The following is a 20,566-nucleotide window of genomic DNA, read 5'->3' on the forward strand; positions in this document are numbered from 1 at the left end:
ATGTATCTATGAGTCTGTTTTTATTTTGGTAGTTAATTTTGTTCACCAGGTTCCACTTGTAAGTGAAATCAGATGATATTTGTTTTTCTCTGATTGGCTTATTTCATTTAGCATAAAACTATCTAGGCTCATCCATGCTGTCACAAAAGGTAAGATTTCCTTCTTTTTAACTGCCAAGTAGTATTCCATTATGTAAATGTACCACTGCTTTTTTATCCACTCATCTGCTGATGGGCACTTGGGCTGCTTCCAAATCTTGGTCATTGTAAATAACACTGCAATGAACATAGGGGTGCATATATTTTTTTGAATTAATGTTTCAGGTTTCTTTGGATATATTCCCAGAAGTGGAATTGCTGGGTCATAAGGCAGTTCCATTTTTAATTTTTTGAGGTGACTCCATACTGTTTAACACTGTGGCTGCACCAGTCTGCATTCCCACCAACAGTGCATGAGGGTTCCCCTTTCTCCACATCCCTGCCAACACTTTTTGTTTATTGATGTATTGACGATAGACATTCTGACAGGTTTGAAGTGATATCTCAATATGGTTTTAGTTTGCATTTCTCTGATGATTTATAACATTTGGCATCTTTACATAGGTCTATTGGCCATCTGTGTGTCCTCTTTGGAAAGGTGTCTGTTCAGGTCCCTTGTCAATTTTTAAATTGGATTGCTAGTTCTTTCTAAATTGGGGACATTAACTCCTTATCAGATGTGTCACTGGCAAATATATTTTCCCATTCAGTGGGTTGTTTTTCAGTTTGTTGATGGTTTCCTTTGCTGTGCAAAAATTTTTGGTTTGATGTAGTCCTATTAATTTACTTTTTCTTTTGTTTCTCTTGGACAAGGATATAATAATAAGGCTATGAGAAATACCTGAGATTTTACTGCCTATGTTTTCTTCTAGGATTTTTATGGTTTCAAGGCTAACATTTAAGTCTTTAATTCATTTTTAAAAAATCATCACCTAAGGACATGCTTATTCATTTTAGAGAAGAGGGGGAGGAAGGGAGAAAGAGGGAAACATTGATGTAAGAGAAACATTGACTGGTTGTTTTTTGTACGCACCCTGATTGGGGACTGAACCCACAACTCAGGTAATAGCCCTGATCAGGAATAGAAGCCATTACCTTTGGGTTAATGGGATAACGTCCAGCCAACTGAGCCACACTGGCCAGAGCAAGTCTTTAATCCATTTTGAGTTTATTCTTGTGTGTGATGTAAGAAGGTGATCTAGTTTCATTTTGTTTTTTGTTTTTGCACATATCTGTCTAATTTTCCCAACACCATTTATTAAATATACTATCTTTACCCTATTGTATGTTCTGGCCTACTTTATCAAATATTGATTGACCATAATGATGTGAATTTATTTTTGGATTCTCTATTCTGTTCCACTGATCTATACATCTGTTTTTTATGCCAGTACCATGTTGTTTTGATAACTTGGCTTTGTAGTACAGTGTGAGAACAGGGAGAGTGATTCCTCCAACTTTGATTTTCTTTCTCAAGATTTCTGTGTCAATTCATGGTCTTTTGTGGTTTCAAATTAGTTTCTGGAATTTTTGTTCTAGTTCTTTGAAATACACCATTGGTACCTAGGCAAGAATTGTGTTGAATCTCTATATTGCTGTGGGTAGTATGAACATTTTATGATGGTAATTCTTCCTATCCATGAATATGGTATATTTTTCCACTTATTTGAATCTTCTTCAATTTCTTTCTTCAGAATCTTATAATTTTACAGGTACAGTTCTTTTACATCCTGGGTTACATTTTCCTAGGTATTTTATTAAGTTTTTTATTCAATTATAAATGGGATTGTTTTCTTAGTTTCCCTATTTGATAGTTCACTACTGATGTATATAAATACAAATAATTTCTGGACATTTATTCTGTATTCCGATACTTTACTAAATTCATTTATCAGTTCTAGTAGTTTTTTTTTTTTTGTAGAATATTTAGGGTCTTCTATATGCAGTGTCACATCATATGTAAATAATGACAGTTTTATTTCTTCCTTTCCAATTTGGAAGCCTTTTATTTCTTCTTGTCTGAGTGTTGTGGCTAGGATTTCCAGTACTATGTTGGATAAGAGTGATGAAGAGACATCCCTGTCTTGTTTCTGATCTTAAGAAAAGTGCTTTTTGTTTTTGCCCCATTGAGTATAATGTCGACCATAGATTTGTCATATATGTCCTTTATTTACTGTGTTGTATTCCCTCTAACCCTGGCTGGTTTGGCTCAGTGGATTGAGCGTCGGCCTGCGAGCTAAGTGTCGCTGGTTCGATCTTCCAGTCAGGGCACATCAGAGAAGGAAAACTCTGATTCCAAAAAACCTCCGCTGCCTTACGGCATACCTCTTCAGGGGAAAGGCTAAGGGAGTAAACCCCGACAGAAAATCCGGAGCCGGAGTCCCTAAGGCGGTTTGACGTTGTAGTCAACACCGGCAACTCCTGCGGCGCACCTGAAGCCAAGCTGTATTGACTCCGTCTTTCCCTTGGACCCTTCAGCTGCGAAGAGTGGGGGGGTCTGCTGCATGGGCAACAGCAGACCCTCCATATCACCCTGCCCAGGCTCTGTAGCTTCAGCTTCACTGGAGAGGACACTCCAGCGTCATCGCAAGATGTCGATTCAACACGGGAGGAGACATATACCGTGTCACTCCCGAGTTGGACTGCACAGCCATTCTCGGCGGTGCAGATAGACTCTTAAGAAGCTACACCATCGTCTCTCGAGACGGACGGCTGCCGACGACGATGACGATGTATTCCCTCTAGCCCCACTTTGCTGAGTTTGTATCATAAATGGGTGTTGGATTTTAGCACATGTTTTTCCTGCATCTGTTGATATGATTATGTGATTTTTATTCTTCATTTTGTTTATGTGGTGTATTACGTTTATTGATTTGTAAATACTATACCATCCTTGCATCCCAGGAATAAATTCCAATTGATCATGGTGTATAATCTTTTAAATGTATTACTGGATTCAGTTTGCTAATACTTTGTTGAGGATTTTAGCATCTATGTTCATTAGGGACATTGGCATATAATTTACTTTTATTTAGTGTCTTTAGCTGGTTTAGGAATTAGGATAATGCTGGCCTTGTAAAATGAGCTTCTTTCCTCTTAAATTTTGTGGAATAGTTTGAGAAGGTTACGTGTTAGTTCTTCTTTGAATGTCTTGGACTGTTTTGATTGCTGCTTCAGTTTCACTAGTTGTAACCCGTCTATTCAGATTCCTTGATTCTTCCCAATTGTTTTGGAAGATTGAATGTTTCTTGAATTTATCCATTTCATCCAGATTGTCCAGTTTATTGGCATATAACTGTTTGTAATGTTTTCTTACAATCCCTTGTATTTCTGTGCAATCAGTTGCTATTTCTCTTTCATTTCTGATTTTATTTATTTGCGTCTGGTCTCTTTTGTTTTCTTGATAAGTCTGGTTAAAGGTTGTCAATTTTTTTTACATTTTCAAAGAACCATCTCTTGGTGTCATTGATCTTTTGTATTGTTTTTAAAGACTATTTTGTTTATTTCTGCCCTGATATTTTTTCTTTTTTTCTACACACTTTAAGCTTTGTTTGTTATTTTTCTAGTTCCTTTTAGTGTAAAGTTAGATTGTTTACTTGAGATTTTTCTTGATTCTTGAGGTAGGCCTGTAATGCTGTTTTTCCCTCTCAGGACTGTTTTCACTGTGTCACACAGATTTTGTGTTGTGTTCTCATTTCCTTTGCTTCAAGGTATCTTGATTTCTTCCTTGATCTCATTGTTAACCTATTCATTGTTTAGTAACATGTTACTTAGCTCCCATATCTTTGTGTGTTTTTCAGTTTTATTCTTGTGCTTAATTTCTAGTCTCATACTATTATAGTCAAAGAAGATGCTTGATATGATTTCAATCTTCTAAAACTAAGTGACTTATTTCATGTCCTAACATATGATCTATCCTAGAAATGTGTATGTGTGTTGGTCATTTTCCTTAAAAATTATCCATGGGGATTCTTTGAAATAAGATTAAAGTAACTTCCTCCAGAGAGGAGGTGCATTTGCTTTTCCCAGGTATCTAGATAGCAACATTTAAACTGATATTATTATTATGAATTCAGGCTGCAAATCTATAAGATGACTGACTTTCAGTTTTAATTTCTTACAGATTATTTTGCCTCTTTTCTGCTCAAACCAAGGCAACTTTTCTTGGAAGATCCTGAGAGTGGGAAGAAAGAAAGACTTTATTTCTGGTATATTCATACCTTGATGGTGTAGCCATTTGGGTTCTAGTTTAATTTTGGGAAGATCTCAATTTATATTCACCATTTTAGATGGAGTCCTGGGCAATGACTTCTGTCCTTCTTGTGGCTAGAGGACCCCAAATTTAAGTTTCCCTGAAATGCCTCTTGGTCAAGCACAGTTCTCAATGTTATTTTCCCCATGGATCTTGGCCTAGTAATTATGTTACATATTGTCAGCTCTTCAATACTTTATGGAATTTTTCAAAAATTTACCTAGCATTTTTAGTTATTTTTAATGGTCAAAACAATATAACTCACAATTTTCAGAAAACAAGTCCAATATGTTCTCAATGAAAAGTTTCAAATTGCAGAGATATACAGAGTAAAACTTGCTGTTATCTTTATGGATCACTTTTCTCCATTTTCTTTTACTTTATTTTGGTATGTTCTAGCTTCTTTTCTTTAAAAAAAAATTTTAGTATATTTTATTGGTTATGCTATTACAGTTTCCCCAATTTCTTTTACTTTTGCTCCCCTCCACCCATTTATCACCCTCCCCTCCAGCAATCCCACCCCCCTTAGTTCATGTCCATGGTCATGCATAGAAGTTCTTTGGCTTCACCCTTTCCTGTACTATTCTTAACATCCCACCGTCTATTTTGAGCCTACTAGTTATGCTTATTAATCCCTGCACCATTTCCCCATTCTCCCCCTTCCCCCTTCCAGCTGATAACCCTCCAAATGATCCCCATTCCTGTGCTTCTGTTCCAGTTCTGGTTGTTTGCTTAGTTTGTTTTTGTTTTTTAGATTCTGTTATTGATAGTTGTGAGTTTGCTGTCATTTAATTTTCATAGTTTTGATATTCTTTTTCTTAAGTAAGTCCCTTTGACATTTACTATAATAATGGCTTGGTGATGATGAACTCCTTTAGCTTTACCTTGTCTGAGAAGCACTTTATTTGTCCTTCCATTCGAAATGATAGCTTTGCTGGATAGAGTAATCTTGGAGTAGGTCCTTGCTTTTCATCACTTTGAATATTACTTGCCATTCCCTTCTTGCTTGCAAAGTTTCTTTTGAGAAGTCAGCTGATAGTCTTATAGGTACTCCTTTGGAGGTAACTCTCTTCTCTTGCTGCTTTTAAGATTCTCTCTTTATATTTAACCCTTAGCATTTTAATTATGATGTGTCTTGGTGTGGTCCTCGTTGGGTCTAGCTTGTTTAGGACTCTCTGTGCTTCCTGGACTTGTATGTCTATTTCCTTCATCAAATTAGGGAAGTTTTCCTTCATTATTTTTTCACATAATTTTTCTGTTTCTTGCTCTTCCTTTTCTCCTTCTGACACCCCTATGATTCAGATGTTGGTATGCTTAAAGTTCTCCCAGAAGTTCCTTAGCCTCTCCTTATTTTTTTCAATTCTTTTTTCTTCATTCTGTACTGGTTGAATGTTTATTTCTTCTTTATATTCCAAATCATTGATTTGAACTCTGGTTTCCTTCCATTCACCACTGGTTTTGTGTGGATTTTCATTCATTTCACTTAGTATAGCCTTCATTTCTTCCCTGTCATACCTAATCTTGTTTGTCAAGTCTGTGAGCATCCTTATCACCAGAGTTTTGAACTGTGCATCTTTGAGACTGGCTATCTCCTCATCGCTCAGTTCTCTCACTGGAACCTTGATCTGCTCCCTCCTTTGGACCATACTTCTCTATCTCCTCAACTTGACAGCCTCCTGCATTTGCCTCTGTGTCTTAGGAAGGGCTGTCGCATCTGTTACATTGTAAGGGGTGGTGCCTTAGGTATTCGTCAGTCCAGGATGACCTGTTTCCCCACGTTGTGGTGCTTGCTGTATTTGGGGGAGGGGTCTGAGAAGGAACAATGCTGCTGCTCAGCACGCGCCCTTTTTCTACTAAACAAAGGGAATCTACTCAGGGACCAGCAGCTCCCTCCACTGCCCCAGCTCCCATTGGTTTTCACAGTCAGAAGTAATGTGGCTTTATTTTCCCCTGGTGGCAGAACTGTGAGCTGCCCAGTCTGGTCTGAGGCTGCGATAGTTCCTCAGGTTTCTTTCCTTCTTTAATGTGTGCCTGTGCTTTCCACCGGCCAGCCCCAGCCACTGCGCTGTCACTGGCACTGGCGCTGCAGCTTGCGCCACCAGGGGCGCCACCATTAGTGTAACTGGAGCTGCCAGCGATCACCACCCTGGTGCCGCCCATGCTGTTGCCACTGCCAGTGCACCACCCCGCTTCCTCTCTGCCCTGGCCCTGCCCCTCCTCCCTGTCTGGATGAGTATTTCCTCTTTATTAGTTGGACTTCCCTTCAGTTCAAATTTCTGGAACTTATGATTGATCTTTATAGTTTTTGAGGTAGTTGTATTCCTTTTTAGTTGTGAAGGGAGATGCAGTGTGTCTACCTACACCTCCATCTTGGCTGAAAGTCTCCAGTATGTTCTAGCTTCTTGAATTAATACCCTTATTTATTAATTTCTAATCTTTGTTTTCTAATAAGTATATTAAAGATACATAATTTCCTGTCAGTACAGTTTTAGTCACATCCCACAGGTTTTGTCATATAATATTTTTGTCAACTTCATTTATGTGACTTAGAACTTTGGTTTTATTTTATTCTTTAACACAAAAAGGTTATTTTCTGAAATCTTTTTTTTAATGAATATAATAATTATAATAAAAAGAAGAAAAACAAAAATAATGAAACAGAACAAAAGCCAAAAAGATAATTTGAGCAATACAAACAGACATACAGAAAAGAAAGCTTCTACACACTTTGAAACCCTAGGGTCCTCAGTTCAACTCCTAGAGATACTTATTTACAATCAATTCAAATTACACAGGGATATCTCTAAAATGCAAGCCCAATTTCTCACAAATTGCAACATTTTATACAATTATTCCATCCCTTGCATTTTTACTAAGACATATTAAAGACTTCCATATCAGAATCTCTATTTTTAGTGCTATAAGTAATTGGTCCTCTATTAATGGACATTTAGTGAGTTTTCATATTTTTTCTTATTATAAATACTTGGATGCACTGAATATCCTTGGATACATGAATTTGTGCAAATGTAAAAAATATTATCTGCATAATATTCCTGTAAGTGAAATCACTAAGTAAAGGGCATATACTTAACAAAATTGTTAGGCACTGCTAAATTGTTGTAAAAAAGTTGCCTCAATTTTCATTAATATCAATAGTATACATGAATCCTGTTGCTTCGTGCTGTAGATTACCGAACTTTTTGCCTTTCCCCACAAAGTTACCATATTGTTTTAAAATTTTTATGTCTCTAAATTTGATTGAGGTCTTTTTTAAAGTTTAAAGACATTTATATTTTGTTTTCTGGAAACTTGTTTATCCTGTTTCTTTGTTTTTCCAATTCCAACTGGATAAGTTTTGGGCTCATTACTTTATGATATTAAAATTAGAGAAAGTGATCCATATGAGTATGCTTTGTGGGCTATACAAGTATATAGATTTTGTTGAGCTTCATATATGTTCAATTTTTTCCAAACATTTCTTAGGTGTTTGAATAGGTGTTTTTGTTTTTGTTTTTAATGCGTTGGGAATAAGGTTCTGGGGATAAAATTCTAAATATAGGGTGGGGCAAAAAGTAGGTTTACAGAAGTTTGTATGGAAAATAACACAATAACTAATAAATACTAATACAAGAAGAAATTGTCTTTCATATACTAAAAACTATAAACCAACTATTGCCCCACCTGTATATTTATTTGATAAAGTATGTTAACTGAGTTATTCAAATTCTCAATTTCTTTTTATTTTGGTTTATTTTGATCTACCGAATAAATAAATGAATATCTATCACAGTAACTGTGACTTTCACAGTGTATACTTGTTTATTAATATATTTAGAAGCTGTAATGTTGGTTAAATTGTTTAACATTATTATCTTTTTTGGTGGATTATAGTTTTTGTTGTCATGAATTATATTATCACTAATATTAATATTCCTGTATTTGTTTGTTGTGGTGGTCAGAATTTGCCTGTTATGCATTTTCAATTCCTTTATTTTCAACCTTTATATATTGCTTTATTTAGGAGTATCTCTCCAAAACATCATGTAACTCAATTTTTAATCCACTCTGACAGCTACTACCTATTATCAGGAGAATTTCATTCATTAATATTTATTGTGATAACGGACATGCTTTTCTTTTTACTTTCCTTTCTGCTTTTTGTTGATGAGTGTTTTTTCCCTTTTAGTGATTTAGAAGTTATACATTTAATATTTTTCCTAATGGTATAGCCCTGAAACTTAAAAAAATAACACAGTTAAACATACATTTTTCCATCAATTTCTGGTGTTAATTAATGCCTATTATTTCTCCTAGACAGCGAAGCAAATTTTTCAAGTTTAACTTCCTCTCTCTTAGAATTTTCTTGGATTTTTATCTTCAGTTATTAAAATTTTTTACATCATGCATTCATATTTTTTAGACAACCATAATTTTTACTGATTTCTTTCCTTATCATCATTTCTTGAATGAATTGTTTCCTATTTCTTGCATTCACTGTTAATGTTGTAGCCTTACCTCCCTTGGTATTTGTTTCTCAGAGTGGTTCTGTAGGTTTTCAATGGGAGTTTGATTCCACCAATTACACTTGGATTAAGATCTGAAATCAAAACTGAGCTAAGTTGGGAAGTATGAGCAGCACACAAGATACTTATTTTGTTGGTGTAAGTTATAGCAGGGCTATGTGGTTCTAGAACTAGATTCTGGGCAGGGTGTGGGAAACTCCTGATCCCTAATGTAGTTAGAGTGGTATGATCCTGGAGCTTGCAGTTGGAACCACAGTCTCCTGACTGTAACAAAGGTGGTAGTTTTCTTGGTGAGTTGTCCCCATCTAGAGACTGCTTCTCCAACCCTTCTAATGATTTTGTAGGTAACTAATTCCTTGTATATCAATAATTTCCTACTTAACTACAGTCAGAGTGAATTCTCTTATAACTGAATCATGACAGCAGACCATCCTTGACTTCTTTCCCTCTATCTACGCCACACCCTGTCAGTAAGTGTGTTCTGTCAGGTCCACCTCTTCTAAATATGCTTCACTCTATCCTCTTCTCTGGCCTCACTGTCTTAGTTCAGGCCCTCATAGTCTCTCTCCTGGATTACAAACTAGTCTCTTGACTGGTCTCCATTCCTTCCATCCCTGTCAGCTCAAACAGCAGCATTTCTAGAACATAAATCTAACCACATGACTACTGTGCTTAATTACAAAGCACATGTTTTCACTTTTGTATGGATTGCAAGGCTCCTCAAAATCAGACCACAATCAATCTTTCTAGCTTCATTTCCTATCACTGTTCACAATCATCCCATGATCCAATTATACTGAACTATTTCCAATTCTTTGTGCCTTTGCAGATTTCTTTCCCCCTACCTTCTACCTGAAATACTCCTATTGATTCCTGAAGAACTAGATAAAATGTTACCTCCTTTGTGACATCCTCCCCAGCATTCTTCAAAAATGCTGTCAGTCTCTTCTATGCTCCTATAGCACCCTCTTACATCATCTGAAACATTTTATTGTAATTGTTTATCTATATCTTTAACCTATTAGTTTATAAGCCACACAAGAGTGAGGACTCTGTCTTATTCATTTTTATATCCCCACTTTGAATAGGGCCAACTACAAAATGAATTCAGAATAAATGTTTATGAGATGTATAAATGGCACAGTTAAGAGGTGTGTGGAGTTTATTCTTTCCTAGTGCAACACTAATTCTATAAAACTGAAGAAATTAAAGATTACCTGGCATCACTCAGAATTGAAATCATACGGTACTGGGGTAACTCAGAAGATGCTACATGTGCTAGGATTCCAAAGAGCCTTTCAGCCATTATCATATCATTCTGTGTCACCTGAAGAGATACAATAGAGATGGGTCAAAAATGACACTGTCCTGTAGCTTAATACCACCACCATAATTTCAAATAAATCTCCAGATTAAGTATTTTCTTTGTAGCCTGGGAAAGTACATTCTCCTGGGTTGTAAGAAGAGAGTTCTCATTGATATTTCTCCTTCTTCCCTGAGCTTAATTTAGAATGAAGATGTACAAATGTGGCTCAGGGTGAAGGAGGATGACTACAAGTTGAGTTCACACTGACTTAGAAGCTGTATTTCTTGAAAACTATATGGAGGCACCTTAAATTCTTAATTTTTCAGAAATCCTTAAGCTTTTTTGAGCAGAATGATCTAAAGAAGAAAATTCCCATGTGTCAATGAAATAGGTTCATTTTAATAATGTTTCAAAGGCAAGACAAGGTGTTCAGCCCTCGTTCCTCTAGGGATAGTTTCATCCCTGCTGAAAAGATAAAACGTTGGATTAGCAAGGATACTCTTGTTCATCCTGAAGTTATGCCCGCATTTCACACTATGAGAAATAACTTGTTATCGGTATTCCATGTGAGGGTTCATTCATATGTTAACCAAGAAAATACTAAAAGCATGACTTGTATTAATATCTGGGCATATTTTCTTTAAAGTGAAATAGGTTTTTTTGCACTTTAAATACTATTAGTTTGTTTATATAATTCAGTGGTTCCCCACCAGCGGCCATTTTATCCCCTACGGAACACTTAGCAATGTCTGGAGACATTTTTGGTTGTCACAACTGGTGAAGGGGTGCTACCGGCTTCTAGTGGGTAGAGGCCAGAAATGTTGCTATACATCTCACAATGCACTGGAGAGACCACACAACAACAGAGCTGAAGTTGAGAAACCCTGGTATAATTAAATCTTGAATCTTTTGAAAGTTCATTCTTAACACTAGCTTTAATACACTGCACAGGTATTTTCTGAAAAAGTAAACCCATAATTCACAAGCATCTTATGAATCAGTGCAGACTGACTCTTTCCCTTCCTTTCACTAGACTCTTCTAGTTAATGAGGCTACTGTTCCCACAAATCCTTCCTTTAGCTGACAACTAGCTTGTGTGGTCTAATACAGTCACCTAGTGGCCAATGCAGCCACTACTCCATCTTTTCTTCTTCACGTTCATAACTCAGTTTAACTCTGTCGCAAGCAATACCATTCTCTCTTACACAAAGAGAAATAGAAATATCATGATACATTACTATATAATGTCAAGGCTGAGATAAGCAGCTTTAACTCATTTATTAAAGAGGCAAATATCTCTGGCATTGACATTTTTGGAACTTTCAATTAGAATAAATTATATTGGTTCTCTTATTCTTTTCTACTTTCTACAATTATAGTATACTATTCCATCCTGGTTGTATAACAAATGATTACACCTCTAGTAGTGATCCATGACTGGGTAAATCCACTATTTAGGGTTAATCGGGATAACAGTTCGGCTATGAATGGTGGAAAATTACTCACCCACGGCCAAAATAGTCATTCTATTTCCAGCCCAGGGTGAAACTGGAAGTAGCTTTGGAAAACTTTGGGACTAAGTATTAGGTTTGACCAGGGATTCACAGCCTGTCTGTGGAAGTACCAAGAGGCTACACAAGAGTACACAAGACTGAACCAAATCTCTTAAGAACTAGCTATAGAAATTAATAGTTATATAAAGGTTTCAGATTTGCCCTTATATTTAACAGATGGCTGACACTGTGGTTATGGTCCTACCCTGGCTGATGCAAATTTCACATAGCTCTCACACAGTGACCCACAGACCTCTAGTCTCCTAACGGTGTGCTAGATTTGTGGAGTTCTGGGTCAGAGGGACTTGTAGTGTATCGGCTGCAGGGAAACAGTTGCTGTTACCACCATACCACCAAAGTTGATTACATTTCATCTTACAATAAGGAGGTCTTCTGAATTTTAAGAGATAATCATGGTAATACTAACAGCATATTAAAATGTTTTTCCTTTGGAGAATTATTTAAATTCACTTCAGGAATTCTGGAGTAGAGAAAGAAGCATAATTTCTCTCCTTTCTTCCTAAATAATATTTGAAAACAGCACGGTCTTTGGATAGCTGGAGGATTAACCTTGTGACCAGCTTAGCAGAAGCAACCTGAAAAACAACTTATTAGTAATTATTCAGTTACTCAGTTTCCAGGTCTGAGCTACCCAGTACAGATGACACAGGCAAACTATTCACATGACCGTCAGGTGCTTGTTTTATTTCCTTTATTCCTCTCATGTTCTTCTTTCTCTTCTTCTACCTTTCTTCCTTGCTTATTTCTCCCCCTCATCTTTTCCTTTTTGTAATCACTCTTCTTTCCCTGTGTACATTCTCTCCCCCGCCCCCCATTTTGGTCTTTCCTTCCTCTACCACAACTTTTACTAGTTGACATTTGGGTATTATGTCCGCATCCCCTCTTGCATGCTAAGCAGTCTACAAAGCAGAAGATCAGATTACCTGTAGAAGTATTCTTTCCTTTTAACCTGTCATTCTACCAACTTTTTACTTCTTTGAATGCTTATAAACAACAGTAAAAATAGTTACTATTCATCATGACCTGGTTACTATTTTATTTTCAAAAATTTTCTAGTGCTTTAGAAGTGTCTGAATAAATATACTTAGCTTTTTGACATTTTAACTGTCAAGGTTAAAAAAGAAAAACAATATTTCTCAAAACTTCCAATATGGTTACTTCAATTCCTGATCATTTTTATGACTGTTTCCCTTAAAAAGGAACATGGTTATTCCACAATAACTTAGTGTTTGGCTTACCTCTGTCCCATTTATTTTCTGTATACTAAAGTGGCTCAGCCTAAACAGTATGTAGTATTTCCAGAGTGTAAAATTGACAACTGGGTTTCCTTGAGGATCAATTGTCAACTGGTCAATGCGACGGAGTTGTGCTAATGCATTAAATTGCTGCAGCATTACAAGATTTGTTTCCTTGAATTTGAGGTGCTGCAATAACAAAACACAGAAAAAGAGCTCAACATTAAGTTTAACCATCTGAAAACACTAACATTAAAGTTTCATTGATAATTTCCTAAGTAAATCTGTAAACTTTAGGCTTAGCAAATATGTTTTCAGTTATATTAAGTCAACTGAATGTACTAAACATTTAATGCATCTACAAATACATTTAATTCATCTGCTACATCATTGATTAAATCAATTAATCCCTCCAGTATTGAATTCAAAATTATTTCCCTTCTGCAAAGGACATCCCCTCATTTATTAACAAATTAAGATACTTAAAAATTATATAAATGCAAGATAACTCATTACAAAGGTTTTATATACTATTGCTGAAATTAAAACTGCAAAGGAAATAGTAAAAGTAAAATTTTCAGAACTTTATAAATACAGGGCTCACAATACTTGTACCTTGCCAATTACTATGCAGGCTAGTTCAGCTGGCTACAGGAAAATCAAGTCACTAAAACTGAAATGCTCATGTAAGTGTTCTGTCAGTGAAATTGGATGCTTTTTTATAAACATACTGTCTCTACTTATATCTATCTTATTTATGGAGAATGGTGTGGAAAAAGAAAAGGGCAGGTGATAGAAATCACTTGGCTTACAGAGAAAATAATAACTCAAGGAAGAACTCATTATGGAAATCACAGTTTCTACAACTGAATACCAATGAATAATAATACCATAATTGAAAAATGCTAACTGTCAATGTAATTTTAATGAGTTACTAAAATTATTTTATATGTTGTTAGGGGACTGTGATAATTATGTAAAAATGTACATGTCCCATTAATACCAGGTACAATAAATGAATATATAATATATAGTTAAGTGAGGTTCTGTTGAATGCTTTACAAAGTAGAAGTAAACAATTTGAATGAAATTATATTAGTCCTCTATACTCCACAAAGAATAATTTTCTTCATAATTTCCAATATTAACAGAAAGCTGCAGGGGCACTTATGAATACTAATTTAAATCCCAGATCCAGAAAAGGAACACAAAAGCTTAGCCTCCCTGCCAGATAGAAACTGAATAAGTAGGAGTTAAAAACAGGTGTTTAGCCTAAGCATACAAGTCATGACTGACAATAACTCGAATAGACTACTAAAAGGAAATGTTTACCAGAGAATTAGGGAACTTCGTCTTCAATTTGGGAAGCACTTGGACAATTTCATCGAATTCTATGAAAGTGAAGGACACTGTTGTCACCATTCCTGCTGTCTGAACACTCCAATTCCGATCTAGAGATTCCAGTGCTCCTGAGCCATACAGGGAAAGCATGTCCCCATCCACGTCAACAAGGTGTGTTTCTGTGACAGATAAACCTTGTAAAGTATTGGTGAGTACAGAGTCCAGAGACCTGGAAAACCCAACACATAATTTTAAATGATAGTCTTATCATGAGAAGTAAATAACAGAATGTAAAGACCTGTTGGAAAAGGTATTTAAAATTCTATATTCACTTTTTCATTTCAATAATTAAACCCAGAAGCATCAAAGACTAATTTTCAATAGAAGATGATCTGGAAGTTTTGTATTCTTCTAGTAATATATTTTAATTCAAAAAGAGGATCATGTGAATAAAAAAATGTCAATTTTAAGTCAAAATTAATATTCTACTTAGTTTTAAAACAATCCATTTAATGTGTCATGGATATGTTTTCATGTCAATACAAATAGGTTTTTCTAATTTATAAAGTATTCCACTGTCCAGCTGAAAAAATCCACATTTTACAAAAACACTATTTCTATAGCAAGAACCATATAATACAAAAATGTGTTTATAAAATACTTGGGAAGACATAAAATAACTCTTAACAATAGTTAATCTCTCAGATGTTGGGTTAAGGGATTACTTTAATTTCTACTTTTGAATACTTAAGTGTTGGCTGAAATTTTGCTCATGTATAATACAATTGTAATCAGTGAAATTAATGAAAACTTTGTCCCTCAAATCCATAAATGTGTTCGTGGCCCACTCTGTAATAGCTTAGCAGAATTAAAATTACTAACATTTTACCCACCCACAGTATTAAAAAAGAAGTTGTATTTCACCCTGGTGAGCAGTTAGTTAGAGTGTAATCCCAATACACTAAGGTCGTGGGTTCAATCTCCAGGCAGGGTACAGATAAGAACAACCAAGGATGTATAAATAAGTAGAACAAATCAATGTTCTTCCCTGTCTCCTTTCCTCTCTCTCTCTCTCAAATCAATTAAATAAAAAACTGGAGGCATAAAAAAGATCCATTTATTTTTTAAAAAAAGAGAGAATTTAGAGACAAGATGGAGGCATAGGAAGACACTTTGCCTCTTTGAGCAACCATAGAATTACAACCAGATCTCAAAAAGAAAAAACAACCAGAACCATCAGAAAAGTGAGCTATATTGAAGTCCGACAACCAAGGATTTAAAGAAGTCACATTCATCCAACAGGGAGGTGGGGTGGAGTCAAGGAGACATGGCAGAGAGGTGGTGTGGCTTGGATGAGTGCCAGTGGAACAGACGGTCCCACATTCACATGTGGCAGATAAAAATCAGGAGGGATAACCGGGGAGTGAGCAATCCCAGCCCCAGGAAGATAAGCCCCCATTACCTCTGGCTGTAAATACCAGTGGATGTTGGGGCAGTGGAAGAAACTGCTGGATATTCACTGCTTAAAGGGCCCAAATGGTCTTAGAACATATGCAAAACCCAGGGCAGCAACTGGAAGGGCACCAATTGTGAACAGGAAGTGGGTGAAATGACTGGAAATGGGGCAAGAGCCGGGCAAATCACCAGAAGCCAGGGAGTGGCACTGTCCCCTCTCTGAGCCCTCCACCACAAACAGCCACCAAGTGATTAAATGGGTGGTCCTGCTATGGCAGTTACCTAAGGCTCTGCCCCATACAATTTACAGGTGCCTTTGCTACACAGGCCATGCTAGGGAGTAAAAGCAGCAATACCTAATACACAGAAACAAACACAGGGAGGCTGCTAAATTGAGGAGACAAAAAAAAAAAAAAAAGACCCAGATAAAAGAACAGAACAAAATCCCAGAAAAAAAAAACTAAGCAAAATGGATAGCCAACCTATCAGATGAAGAGTTCAAAACACTCATGATAAGGATGCTCAGAGAACTCATAAAGTACAGCAAATAAATAAATAAATAAAGGAAGAAACGAAGGCTGCACAAATTGAAATTAAAAAAAAAATACACACACACACACACACAAACATAGGGAACCAACAGTGAAGAGAAGGAAGTCAGGATGCAAATCAACAAGTTGGAACAAAAGGAAGAAATAAACGTTCAACAAGAACAAAAAGAAAAAAGAATTCAAAAAATAGTGGAGAGGCTTAGGAACCTCTGGGACAACTTTAAAAGTGCTAACATCTGAATCATAGGTATGCCAGAAGAAGAAGAGGAAGAGCAAGAAAAAGAAAAATTATTAGGAAAAAATACTGAAATAAAAGGTCCCTAATTTGGCAAAGGAAATAGACTTACAGTCCAGGAAGCACAGAGAGTCCCAGACAAGTTGGACCCACAGAGGACGATACCAATATACATCATAACTGATATTCAAAGATTAAAGATTAAAAGAGAGAATCTTAAAAGCAGCAAGAGAAAAGCAGAGTTATCTACAGAGTGGTGCCTATAAGACTATAAGCTAATTTCGCAAAAGAAACTTTGCAGGAAAGAAGGGGATGGCAAGAAGTATTCAAGGTGATGAAAAGCAAGAACCTACAACCAAGACTGCTCTATCCAGCAAAGCTATCATTTAGAATGGAAGGACAGATAAAGTGCTTCCCAGACAAGGTAAAGTTAAAGGAATTCATCATCACCAAGCCATTAATTATTATATGAAATGTCAAAGGGACTTACTTAAGAAAAAGATCAAAATTATGAACATTAAAATGACAAACTCACAACTATCAATAACTGAATCTAAAAAATAAAAAAAAATGTCTAACTAAGCAAACCAGAATAGGAACAGAATCATAGGTACGTGGATCATTTGGATGGTTATCAGCTGGGAGGGGGAATGAGAGAAATGGGGAAATGGTGCAGGGACTAAGAAGCATAATTGGTTGGTACAAAATAGACAGGGGGAAGTTAAGTATAATATAGAAAAGGGTGAAGCCAAAGAACTTATATGCACGAACCAAGGACATGAACTAAGGGAGGGGATTGCTGGAGGGAAAGGGGGTACCCGACAGGGGGGTGAAGGGAGAAAACTGGGACAACTGTAAGACTCTAGTCAATAAAATATACTTAAAAAATAGAAAGTAAAAATAAAAAAATAAAGAAATTGTACTTCTATACCTTACAGGAAAAAATTCTGTTTATGTTCCATTGCATGCAGGAGCACATTTGGTTGGTTTGAAAGAGTATGATGCATATGGTTTTCTAGCAATTTTCTTTGTTTTGTTTCACAGCATTGTTTTTGCTTCAATTCTTGCTTAGGGCCGCTAGATTTTAATTTGTTTGTATACTTGGTAACATTAAGTGATTCTGATTTTAGTTTCCATATGTTTTGCTTTTGTTTTTCTCTTCATGCAATATTGGTGAAGGATCAGGAATAAGACACAAAGGTGAAATAAACATTAATTTTGTACATTCTTTGGTAATTTGGGTTTTTTGTGTAACAACAAAGTTTTACTACAAATTTATGCATTTCATTCAAATTAGTGATCTACGTTTGTGTGAGTTCCTAAACATAATTGTGGATTATAAAAAATGTAACATCATGATTACATTCCTAAATAGAATTAGTATGTTTTTTGGGTTTTTTTTTTTTTTTTTTTTTTTTTGTATCTTTATATTGTATTTTAACACTTTTATTACTGAGGTTATTTTGCTTTGGTTAAAAAAATGATTCAAGTAGAAAAGAAGTCCCATTCATATTAACACCATGTACCAAACTGTATAAAATGTGTACAGTGAATTGTATTTTAAACAACTAGATTTGTCCTTTTATTTCTCCATCTCTGTAGGTTTGTTTTTGTTATTGCAAGGCAGTCTTTAGTTTATCTTCTTCTGTAGTGTCTTCCACATAAACAGCATAAGTCTGGAGCACTATTTGATTATTATGTTTATTACAATTTAAAATAAACTGAATAGGTAGCATCATATATATGGAATTTTGAAAAGAAGATGAACTACAATATAAAAGTATATTACCAGAAAGGGATTATTTATTTTGTTTAAAGTTTTGTCACGCAAACTGTTGGGAAAATAAGTGAAATAATAAGCAAGCCTACATTCAGCAAAATAGTTTTATAGTTACAAAACAAAGCAGATGTAATCTCCAATTTCTATAGATCTGACAAAGATATTCAGTAAGAACAAATGGCAAGTTTGCTGGGCTGTAGGCAGGTTCACCATTCTCAAGAGGAAACAGAGCACCTGTTAAATAAGTCATATAATACCTAACCTATGTCAGTTATTTTCTGAATAATCCTGAGTTTAGCCTCTGGCCCATGCAATGCAGAGGAATTTGTCCCTTGCGGAAGGTGTGCTCTGATTTCCGTAAGAAATAACTTTAAAATTTTGCTAACCAATGTTTATACGTTGGATATTGTCCTTTCAGTTTATCTTGTATGCTTAATAATATGTTTACATCTTTTAATTCATACATATATAAATGTTATTTCTTTTGTTGATTCATTCATTTATTCACCAAAAATCTACTAAAAACTCACTATATACAGTGGTACAGGGCAACAAAAATTATCTGTATTGATAAGGACAATCAGTATGGAAATTATGTACAAGTTTTTGGATATATCAAAATTTTTCTTCACTTTTATTGGGCTATGGTCCCAGAACTATAAATGCTCCAATCATACTCTGTAATTAATTTAATAAACACATGGGATATAATTTCTCAACAGAAATGACCTCAATCTCATCAGACTAATAGGCTAATCTGGAGAGTTTATTATGTGTTAGATATTGTGTAAGCACTAGGATAGAAAAATAAATTAAGACATATTTGCCCTTAATATTTTCCAATCTGGATAGAGGGTAAAGAGCAAGATCAATATATATATTAACTCTAATATAATATGCTTATTGTCGATAATGAATATTTAAATGATATGCTTTGGGAATACCGAGGAAGGAATGACTAATTCCTCTAGAGCAATGGTTCTCAACCTTCCTAATGCTGTGACCCTTTAATACATTTCCTCATGTTGTGGTGACCCCCAACCATAAAATTATTTTTTTTGTTACTTCATAACTGTAATTTTGCTACTGTTATGAGTCTTAATGTAAACATCTGATATGCTGGATGTATTTTCATTGTTACAAATTGAACATAATTAAAGCATAGTAATTAATCACAAAAACAATATATAATTATATATGTGTTTTCCGATGGTCTTAGGCGACCCCTGTGAAAGGGTCGTTTGACCCCCAAAGGGGTCACGACCCACAAGTTGAGAACCACTGTTCTAGAGGGAAGAAGTCAGGTTTCAAAAGAAGGTAGCATTTGAACTGGTCCTTGAAAGATAAATAGTAGAATTACATGAGAAGTAGAAGGAGGAAACACACTTTAGGTAAGAAAAACATAAAGAAAGGCATGGAAGACTGATTATGTATGACATATTCAGTTAAGACCAACTTCAATATGGCTGAAACATTGCATTATATGGGAGGGAGAAATAGCCGAAGATGAAGCTGTAAACTCAGGTTTTACCCTATAAGTTTGAAGACCAGAAAAAGATTTAATTAATTAATTAATTAATTAATTGTTTAAATTTCTTTTTTTTATTGTTGTTCTACAGAAGAAGATTTTAAATAAAAAAGTAATACGACCATATTCAACACAAGTGTTTAAACATTTCCAATGTGCCATGAACAGAGTTAGGTGAATAAGATATTCAGCAATAGCTGAATAAGATATTTCTCTGGTTTCAAGGACCCACTTGAAAAACAGATGGGTTGGTCTATTTTGTGGAGGATGTAGGAGGGAGAGGCTGGATGAACAGGGATTAGGAAGAAAATCAATGCACAGCTGTGAACTAGACCATATGAAAGCAAACCAAAAAGAGGGCATGGTATGGTAGAAATGGCATTGGAGAGAAAATCATATAGATCTTAGTTAAAATTCCAGACAGCCATTGATAAACTAATTTGGGGGGCAAGTTATTTAATTTCTTTGTAGTTTCAGTTTCCTGATATATAAAATGGTGATCACAATACATATTTTTTCAAAGTTGTTATGGAGACTAGAAATAATATTCTAAAGCACACCCCATGCTTAGCTCAATACATTTTAGTGATTATTATTAATAAAAGAAGAGAATATAACTATACTAGATATTTAAGAGAAAATAAAAGTAGCACTTAGTGGTTGATTGTGGGGAGTGAAGGAGCAGGAGGAATCAAGTGTGATTTAAATGCTTCAGAGTAGGTGACTGGGTCAACTGGTCTAATTT

The 20,566-nt window shown here is 35.4% G+C and overlaps 1 protein-coding gene across 1 annotated transcript in view; it reads right to left on the reverse strand.

The window, feature by feature from the left end:
• LOC150015733 (leucine-rich repeat-containing protein 49) overlaps positions 1–20,566 on the reverse strand; it is an 81,920-nt gene that overhangs the window by 8,026 nt on the left and 53,328 nt on the right. Inside the window, exons 5-7 of the mRNA XM_090271817.1 lie at positions 14,264–14,501; positions 12,935–13,120; positions 10,034–10,143 (exon numbers count right to left, since the gene is read on the reverse strand). Of these exons, the coding sequence (XP_090127943.1) occupies positions 10,034–10,143; positions 12,935–13,120; positions 14,264–14,501 (534 nt within the window). The remainder of the gene's footprint in view (positions 1–10,033; positions 10,144–12,934; positions 13,121–14,263; positions 14,502–20,566) is intronic.

This window comes from Furipterus horrens, unplaced genomic scaffold (assembly GCF_987537825.1).
Source record: "Furipterus horrens unplaced genomic scaffold, mFurHor1.1.pri manual_scaffold_3, whole genome shotgun sequence".
Lineage (NCBI taxonomy): Eukaryota > Metazoa > Chordata > Mammalia > Chiroptera > Furipteridae > Furipterus > Furipterus horrens.